Here is a 10074-nt window from a genome sequence, read left to right as displayed (position 1 = left end):
TTTTAATCAGATATTATCCTCATTTAAAAATGTATATCATGAGAGTAAGTGTCATTTCCCAACACGGGGAATAAAGTATTTTTTAATTCCAGCTGTGCAAATTAATTCATTGATATATATATATATATATATATATATATATATATATATATATATATATATATATATATATATATATATATATATATATATATATATATATATATATATATATATATATATATATATATATATATATATATATATATATATATATATATATATATATATATATATATATATATATATATATATATATATATATATATATATATATATATATACACAATAATATATATGCTGTCAGGGCCTTCAAGGCCTTCTCTGTTGGCCTAAGAAATATCTGAATAACAGACTGATGTTAATTACATTTTGTCCATGAATACTTATTAAATACTTCCAAATTGTCTGTTAGCTTCATTTCATCATATATATATTATGTATATAATGTATATATGTGTGTGTGTGTACGTGTGTATGTATATACATACATACATACATACATACATGCACGCAATAGACAGCCAGCAAATCAAACTAATTTCATTATACTTAGAATATACTGCAAAAGATTGTATAACATTCTGGAAAAGAGTAACTTTCAACCAAGTCATGTGACTTTCAAGAAATAGGGTTGACGAGCAGGTGTGTGACGTTTTGCTCGATGTAACTTTATAGACAATCGGGCCTTTTATTGTAAAGTAATATTTGCTGAATTTTTAACTGATTTGGGAACATTTGGGGATTTCTCAATTTTGTACCTAAAATGAATAACAACCTTATCTTAATTAATTAATCATTGGCATTGTATTCGGTATACTAATAAAGCCTTCCTTATAAATGTCTGATGCAAGATGGCCGCCTTTCACTTACGGCGCTTGAAATTCGTTCTTCTTTTTTGTGATATCTATAACAGGTTCTATAAAAACTTGCCGGCTATGTTTAGTCGTTCAGATTGTGCTTGTTGACATTGACTCAAGACAAGAAGTTTTGAAACCCTACAATTTGATTGTCCTCATTTTCTGAATTGAAGACACGCTTACAAAAATATGTCAGGCCGAGGTGAGTGGATTACTAAGTTATTTGTAAGTCTTTTCTTTAGCATTTTTAAAAAGTATTTTAAAGTGTGGTGTTATTTACTATAAACCTCGGCACTTTGTATAAACTCTTATGGAGCCGTGTTTTTTTTTTCAATTAGACACTGAAATTACGATACAATACACTGACAGGAATGTAGTACAGAGGTAGTACATAGGGTACATGAGATCACGGGGGTGCTGGAGCCTGTCCTGACCAACAACGGGCAGTAGGCGGGGTTATTCATTTATCCCTGCTAACAACAGGCAATAATAGCATCACCATTTTTTTTTACTAGTAATAGTAGTTGACTATTTCTTAATGTTTTCCAACAGTGACAAAGAACAGTCCTGTACTCCCACACTCCACTGCCATCAGCATTGGCCTGGAGTTGCGCTACATCGGAGACCAACTCTACTACATGTGCTACCGCTTGAAGACCCGAACCGAGGACTGCAAGCGCCCGGTCAAGGCTAGCGGTACATGATGAAATGATGTGGGGATCCGTGGAGGATGTACAAAGAAAATGTGAGAAATAAAAAAAGGCGCTAACTTGGCGGTCCATGATGCGCATTGGAGGATTTGCAGCCCAACATGAGGATCGGCCAAAGGAAGGCCGGCCCACTTAATACAAACCCGGCGAGGAGTTGCCGGAATAGAAATGTTAACTCATCCCTTATCAATATAATTTTCCCGCTATGGTACGCAAATAAAAATGAATTGTACTGTGTTTACCGTGTTTTTTTTATTATTGCCTTAGTAAAGGTAATAGTCTCACCTTTACTGGCATTGACAATTTATTATATTTCTTGGTTTCCTTATGTAAAAGATAAAACTTTTTGTTCTCCCTCTTTTTATATATTTTAAAAAGTACATTCATTTTCCATTCTGTTTATTCTCACTAGGGTTGTGGGGGTGCTGAAGCCTACCGCTTTAGACATTGGGCAAAGGGGGGTCACCTTAAATTGGTCGCCAGCCAATCGCAGGGCAGACTAAGACAAATTGCCATTCACACTCACTCATCCCGAGGAAAAACCTAAGTGTTCACCGAGCGTACGTTTTTGGAATGTAAGAGGAAAACAGTACTCAGAGAAAACCCACACGGAAATCCACCAGGATTGAACCATTGGTCTCAGAACACTGATATGAATATACTATCTAATTTTTTACTGCGCTACTGTAAATACATTTAAAAATTTAAAAAAAACATTGCTATCAAGAGGCTCAAAAATAGAATTTGGAAAAATATTATAGATTATTCTATAAATGATCTTTCATTTAATGACCCCTCCCAGTCAAAATGAATTGGATGTCTAGTGGTTTCAATGGAAGCCAATTAGTGCCTCATAAATGTAAAAAATACAGTAATGAAAATAACATTTTTCACAAGCATGTCTAAATTCTAAAAGAATGCACCAGAGCACTGTAAGCTAAATTCAGGCACTTAAAGAATCCTTTACTTTATTTTCATGTGGTAATACAAAAAGCATACAGAGAGAGAAGACCGGACAGAAGATCCCTTTATCTTTTTGTACAATTTCATTATCTCGTACACCTAACGACTACTAATAATCATTAGAATGATTATAGACGATAACACCGTCCTCTTGCTGTGAAGCTACATCGCCGGTTGCATGCTATCAACCATTTTTTTTCACCTTTTGGGTGGAGCAGTGCAGGAATAGAAGGGGAAAGCTTTACCTAACTTTTTCAGCACCGCACCATACATTTATCGCAAAATTGAGGTCCCTTTTGTTGATCTTTAACTTGATTGGGCATGTTTGTAGAAAATGATTATGTTAGCAAAAAAAACTGCAGGAAAATGAAAATATCTAATGAGTACAGCAGAACATCCCAAGTCCAGATTTAACGGGGAAAAATGCCTTAAAATAAAATATACCTGCCATGTTTTTTTTTTATCAGTAAGTTTGCATGTTAATAGTGAAATCCTATAATTTTGAGGTTCATCACAATGAATTAATGAACACGATAGAGAGCAGTAATTTCAGCAGATTTTAAAAAGTGAATAATCGTTTCCTGTTTTTTTTTTCTTCCTTCAAATAAAAGACTGATTGTTTTGTACACATTCTAAAAACAAGCAACTAGCACTAATGACAGTCTTGTATAACTGGCACTATCTACAGGACCTTCTGGATTATTCTAAGAAATGCAGTAACAAAAATGTGAATTTAGAGCAAAGGAAAATTCTAAATTGGAAACTACTTTTTTTTGCATATACAACTTTTTTTTAATCCTTGTCTAATGCTATAAACTTGGATCCAATTTTATGTAACTTGATCTAGTAGCCATTGGTAGAGCATATTTTTCAGTAAAAGTTGGTTTGTTTTAAGTTTAAGTATGTAAAAATGACATTTTTACTAACTTAACAATGGGCTAATTTTGACCTGGACACAAAGACAAAAATTAAATTGATCTAGTGAAATAAATGAAGTATTTTACCATATGCTAATATCATCTGATGCATCTTTATTTTATTCTATTTTAATCATAGGTGTAAGTTGATGCTGGTTGTTGGACTTTGGGGGTTTTGTTTGGTAACTTCAAGCAGTCAATCATGGTGTGCGTAAACCTGGAAAGTAAAACATTGTAGCGGGTAAATCAGTAAATAATAATTAAAAAGCGAGATAGCTGCCTCAATCTCGCTCGGTTTGGCGGAATGACTCACATGTATGTAGCTGTAGATAAAAAAGTTTATGATATTATATTTTCCATCTTTGATGGGGTTAACCCCTCCCCTCCATCACCAACCAACTGTGCAAAAACACTTGATAAATGGCGTACTACAAGACGTTCAAGTGGACACCTGATTCTGTATCAGAGGAAAAGAAAGAATGCTAATAAAAAAATTAAAAAAAAACATGGAATGGCATTGTGGGATAGGTCATTGGTAGAAAGCCATCTGTATTTTCCGGACTATAAGTCGCACCTTTTTCATTTGTTAGGCTGGGCCTGCGACTTATGTCTTAATATTTTTCACCCTCTGACCATCAACATTTTATGTTGTCTTTTTAGGTTATAGTTATCCAAAAAGGTTTTAATATGTTACATTAACAGTTGCCTATTTTGTCTGTTGTTCTCTATTTAACTATCACATTATGTATGTTTGTTCTTGGTTTAAAAAAAAAAAAACTGCCCCCCAAAATACAATTTATACTCAAGTGCAACTTGTGCACTACCCCCCCCCCCCTTTTCATCGTGGATTCTTGGCTACTGCGACTTATTGTCCAAAAATACAGTACTTTAATTCCTGTCTTGTGAGGACAAAAAAAAGCTTACTAGGACACGACTTCAATATCAAGGGACAGCAACTCTACGTTCAAACGTCTTCCCATAGTCATTCGCCTGATTGGCTTGACCTTCTGCGCCTGAACCGGAAGAAGCTTCCTTCATAGTCACTGCGGCGACACCCCTGCGTGTGCACTGTAGTGTCCGTTGACTTTGCGGCCTAATCTGGACCAGGTGAAGCCTACCACCAATAAGGATTGCACTGGGATACTCACAACAAGATGGACCGCACAAAATGTCCTCCCCCCTGACCTGAATTAGATTGTCTCTTTAAAGTCACGTTTTAAGTCCTTCCGTAACAAATCAGGGTCCAACGGCATCGCCCGCTTGAGGAAAAAAAAAATCAAATAAAAAAAATAGGAACCAAATTGGGAAAAAATAAAACAAAACAAAAAAGCAACAAAAAAAAGGGGTTCTCCTCCTCATTTGGTGAAAGCAGCCACTACTGCCCACATGAGTTCATTGACACCAGGCTTGGCGCTCTCCTTCTCGGGCTCCAGCTCCAATAGCGTGTGCACCCTCTTCATTCCCAAGTCGTACTGCTCGTCTTGGAGAGGCGCAAAAGCATTCTCCAGCACGTCCGACGAGTGGGCCAGCAAGATCAGAGACAGCAGGCGCTTGTCCATGCGATGAGGGTCATTCACCCACTTCTCAAGAACAGAGTCCTGCACTTTCTTCACCAGTCGCTGTTGGCAAAAAAAATAAAAAATAGACATTCAGTTGACATTATCTGAGATTATTCACAATGTTATAAATTGCCTACATTTTCCATTAAAAAGGCAGGTTAATATATTGTTTTTTTCTTCTGATCAAGCATGTAAATGGGCAGCTTAGGGTCCTTATCTTGGAGTCCTATAGTTGTAATTAGAGTTTTTGTTCCGTGAACGTTTTCAGCGGAATTTTCAATGTTCGTCCAAAAGTTGACTGTCAAAACCAGAATTATTATTATTATTTTTTTTTTTTAAAGGCGGGAGTTCCCTTGGACTGTATGGCTATAAAATGGTAAAAATATATCTAAATATATATATATAGAGAGAGAAAAGGAGTCCCTTATTCTTTTTTTCATGTAAAATAACATTTGTACTGTCATTTTTTTAATCAGTACATTCTATCACTATGACTTAGTATTACTAGTTTTTAAACCTGTTTGATGGTGCTGTTGGTGAGCGGATGCGTGGTCATGTCAAAAAGCAGGAAGTTCTGTTTCTCTGTCGTGAGGACGCCTTTCTCCACCAGGTTTTTGGCCAGACGTTCCCGGACGTTCCTTAGTTGGTAGTGCAGCTTAAAGGGACTCCATGTCTCACCTGAAAGAATCACAAAATTAACCCAGACGAAAAAAGTCATCCTGTTTCATTCAATTTTTTCGCCACCTTACCACTCAACAGCTCGATCCAGCTCTGGACGGTCTCGGGAGGCTGCGTCTCCTTAATGTGCTTCAAGGCCTCGTCCAAAAGAACGTCTCCAGTTGGTGCGTCAGATTTGCAGATCACCTTGGCAAACAATGGGAAAAAAAGATGCCTTTGCATTTATTTGAACAAGGTTGCTCACATCCTGGATGAGAGGGAACACCTTGGACTTTGTGCCTTGTATACTTCGAGCTATACAAAGGCTTTCATGTGTGACAGACGAGCCAAGTGTTACATATGGCTGGAACGAGAAAAACCCGTAATATCAGCCAATTGAAGTCGTAAAAACTATCTAATATTATTACAGTTTTGCGACTTCAATTGGCTGATATAAGTTTTTCTCGTAAAATGAGATAACATTGTTCTAACATAGTAGCACTCATATGCATATAAAAAGCTTTCCTAACCTGAAAATTTCATACCTAGAGGAATTTGTAAGTAGAGGTACGACTGTAGATGAATGTTACCTGATGTAATATATATATATGTGAGATATATATCATTAATTAGCTGTAACGACCCATCTCGGGACAAGCTGAAAGTGTAATAGGAGTATGGATTTAGTTTGGCTAATTTAGCTACATTACCTACTAGATATATTACATAGACAGTAAGGCATGTGGCAGAGGAAGTAACGTGAATTTAAAAAAAAGTATTTAATTAGCTGCTTTGTCATCGTCACTGAAAGTTTTTGCACAATATATTACACGATGCTCTGTTACAGTCATTTGTTTCTCAAGATAAGAGGTGTCCCTTAGTAGACATGTTTGCTGTGTGGTTTGATTTAGTGCAGCCAAAGTCACCATGGTACTAGAAACAAATGAAAATACTCGCTTGGACATGATCTCCTGACCAAATTTGATATTGTAACATTGTATTATACCATGTACCATGATATTCTACTCCAAAAATTACCCTGTCGGGGTCTAATACCAAAACTTGAATATCAAATCAGGACATCGCTAGTGTGACTGACTACAAAACAGCATTTGGCAGTGTGTGTTGCATCAGAGCCAGAACGTGGATTTCCTTGTTGCTTACACGCTAAAATTTAGGCGGTGACAATTCTTTTATTTCTACTTTGTGTCAACCTATATAGGGCTAAGGACATTTTAGAGGCATTATCCTCCGCGGGTATTATCGCTGTCATTACTGGTCTATCTATACTTACGGGGAAATGACAACATTTGGCTAAACCCTCGTTTGGGAGCAAATTTAAGCACACATGGGTGATGTTTTAAGTTAGGTGAAGATTCATGTTTACGGGATGGACCTTTCTCGAGAGCAGATTTTTCCTCCTCATGCCGCAGGCCTCCAGCTGTAGCCTCCCCCGGAGAGCCAGCTCGATCAACATGCAGCCTCGGAGGCCGGATGAAATGCAGTCGTTCCAAAACGACGTATAACCCTGAGGAGGAGTCGGTGGAAATCGGGAGAGAAGGGAAGGGAAAGAGGGGGGAAAAGGGCGAAAAAATGTTACCGAAGGCAAACTAAAAAGGTGCGCTTGTTTGCCCGTACGCTGACGTGTTGGTTAAGAGTCGCCTAAACCGTGCCAAGTTGTCAAAAAAACTGTCACAAAGTAACTACGTAACCACTTGGTGAAGGAAATAACTACCATTTTTATTTATGCATTTTGTGCAATGTGAAATTAAAGGTCGCACTGTCATAGTCGTTGGAAGGAAAAGCGACCAAGAAAACGTTCAAGTTATCTTTGTTGACATTTGCTAATGTCCTGTTAGCTTGGGTGCTAACAAGACGAGCTAAGTGACGGATTGAAATCAAAACAAGAACTCACCTCTCGGTCCTTGAGGCCCAGGAGCAGTACTTCTTCCATGAGCGTTAGTCGGGTTTCTTTCGAGTCTCCCTTGTCGTCCTCGTCCTCCTCACCGCGACGGGCGTCGTCCTCCTCGCCGTCGGGCTCCCTCTCCTTGTCGGCGGTGGCGCTACGGGTGGCCTCGGTCCGCCGCTGGACGAGGCCCGAGGTTCTCTGAGTCAGAGAAGCCATGTCTGCCGCTGTGAAACGGTCGAATGAGGGAGAGAATGGCTGCCTCGAGCGAGCAGGAGGTCGCCCAGCATGTACGCCTAATGTTCAGAGAAGGTGAATGTGTGCAGGGGCAGGAGGACTAACAGGGGAAGCCGCTAAGACGTCGGATCATTCGGGCTTCTTCGACTCACTCCGCTGCCCACTTCCTGATCCATCCAACATGGTGGAGAGGGCGGGGGGTATGCTTGAAACGCTGGCATGAACGGAACGCGTACACATTTGTGTTGCCTTCAATAGCGTCGGAAATGTCTAAACGAGCACATTTCACAATAACGAAAACAAATTGTTGATATATAAAGCATATTTTAGGAGTGTCCCAGAGGTGGACTAGTCTGGTGATATCTAAAATGAATATTTTAACTGGCTGCAATAATACCGTCTTTATTGGAGTACTATGACGCTCAAAATGTCGTTAATAAAACTGAAGCAAAGTTCGGGTGAGCGTTATACACGAATCATGGTGAAACACTGCCCTCGGCTGGTGAAAAAGTCATTTCCAGCCGTTAAATTGGGAGATGTAAGACCGGTCTTTGTCCGCCAGATGGGGAGCAAGAGTCAGTTCCAGTGGCCGGGGCAAAATAACTAAAAAAGAATGAAATCAATTGTTTGTTGAACCTGATGATGAATCAGTAATATTTTAAATATTATAATGATGAATTAGACTTTAAGGGTTTAAAATTGTAAATTCAATTTGTGAGTTGTGTTCATACCGGTAGTTTGTTTTACCAGGTTTCCGTATCATATGTTGTGTATAAATGTTTTGCCATGGCGACATGTTCAGCATTTGCCAGTTACCGGTACCGGTGAAATATTATACCAATCTTCATTCACAAATTATGGGGACACGTTATACACGTGTACGGGTTATACTCAAATAAATATGGTAATCAAAATTACATAAATATGAATGGCCTTTTACAGTATTATTTTGGTTTAGACATGCATTGTTGACATTGCCTTTAGCGTGGCACCATCTAGTGGGTGCGCCTTAAAATGTGATGCGTCTTTTGTGTATGTCAAATACAGAAATTGACACTGAGGCTTTAAATGCGATGTGCCATATAGTCGTGAATATACGGTAATCACATACAGTGCAAGCATAATATTTGCCCTTTATAAATGAAAGTATTGACATACATCTCCATCCGTTCCTTTAAGGCTTTTGCCATAGGGGTTGCCACAGCGAAATGGTTGATTGGCATGATTGCTTTGGCGTGGAACGTTTTATGCCAGATGCCTGTCCTGATGTAATTCACACGGGAATTGAACTCAGGACTCTGATAGCATTTAATTGCTTCCAGCCCCCTAGTCAAACTGGATTGGACGCCCATTGCCGTTAACGGCTGGGAAACGTCATCACGCAATGTCAACCAATTGAAATGCAATTTCAATTGGTTGACATTGTAACATTGGCATTGGTTGACATGTAATTTTTATGTATCACTCATTGTTAATCAATATGGATTGGACGTCAATCACCAACAATGGCAGTGAACTGTCATCACGCAATGTCAACCAATTCAAATGGATTTCAGATCTATAACTGTCAATAGTATTGAGAGTTAATGGCTACAAACAACAAAGTAATCCCGAGATATATTACATATAATGTACTAGAAAAACAAACTTTCCAGTGTGAAAAAATATGCATAAAATACTAGCAACCCTAGTGAGGATAAATCAGTTCAGAAAATGAGATGTTGATCTTCAGTGTCTTCGCTGCCACTTTGAATTAAACGTGATATCCCCATGAAGCCCAGCAGGGCTTCTACAGTTTCAAATGGGCCAAACAGAACATCTGTATTTTTCACTTAGGTCATATGCGCTCCCTCTGATGGCGATGGAGACCTGGTGTGGACGAGGAGCGAGTCCTCAATGGTTCCCCGGAGCTTTCGAGGAGGCCGCCCATATTGGAGCCATTTCCTGTTTTAGGAGTGGGCAAAAGGCTTGACCCCTGGCGACCCTTTTCTATGTAAGACGCACACACATCCACATGCGAACACTCTTTCAAGACAACACCCCAAATGAGAGAGAATGTGAGAGCTTTGCTTACAGTTAACCTAGCTCAAGTGAATTACAGACCCTCTCGCACAAAACAGTGGTGAACGGGGACGTGATTATGTTTAATGGTAGATAATATTCCAAAAGCTAACGTTGAGTAGAAGCAGAGTCAGGATTGTATATTTTGCTTTAACAAGCAGATTG

The 10074-nt window shown here is 38.6% G+C and overlaps 1 protein-coding gene and 1 long non-coding RNA gene across 2 annotated transcripts; one reads left to right on the top strand and one right to left on the bottom strand.

The window, feature by feature from the left end:
* The first annotated feature begins 892 nt into the window (after window positions 1-892).
* On the top strand, window positions 893-1846 carry LOC144210838 (uncharacterized). Its single transcript, XR_013329469.1, has 2 exons — window positions 893-1101; window positions 1452-1846. It is a non-coding gene; the product is annotated as an uncharacterized LOC144210838 (long non-coding RNA).
* Window positions 1847-2547: 701 nt separating this feature from the next.
* LOC144210798 (Golgi phosphoprotein 3-like) lies at window positions 2548-8048 on the bottom strand. The gene is made up of 5 exons (XM_077737690.1): window positions 7621-8048; window positions 7102-7233; window positions 5798-5912; window positions 5566-5726; window positions 2548-5108 (listed from the first exon to the last, which is right to left on the bottom strand). Exons 1-5 carry the CDS (start codon window positions 7828-7830, stop codon window positions 4845-4847), a joined length of 882 nt encoding a protein of 293 aa, XP_077593816.1. The 5' UTR covers window positions 7831-8048; the 3' UTR covers window positions 2548-4844.
* Window positions 8049-10074: the final 2026 nt, after the last annotated feature.

The sequence above is a fragment of the Stigmatopora nigra genome, chromosome 17, assembly GCF_051989575.1.
Source record: "Stigmatopora nigra isolate UIUO_SnigA chromosome 17, RoL_Snig_1.1, whole genome shotgun sequence".
Classification (NCBI taxonomy): Eukaryota; Metazoa; Chordata; class Actinopteri; order Syngnathiformes; family Syngnathidae; genus Stigmatopora; species Stigmatopora nigra.
This window is presented reverse-complemented; position numbering and strand designations above follow the sequence as displayed.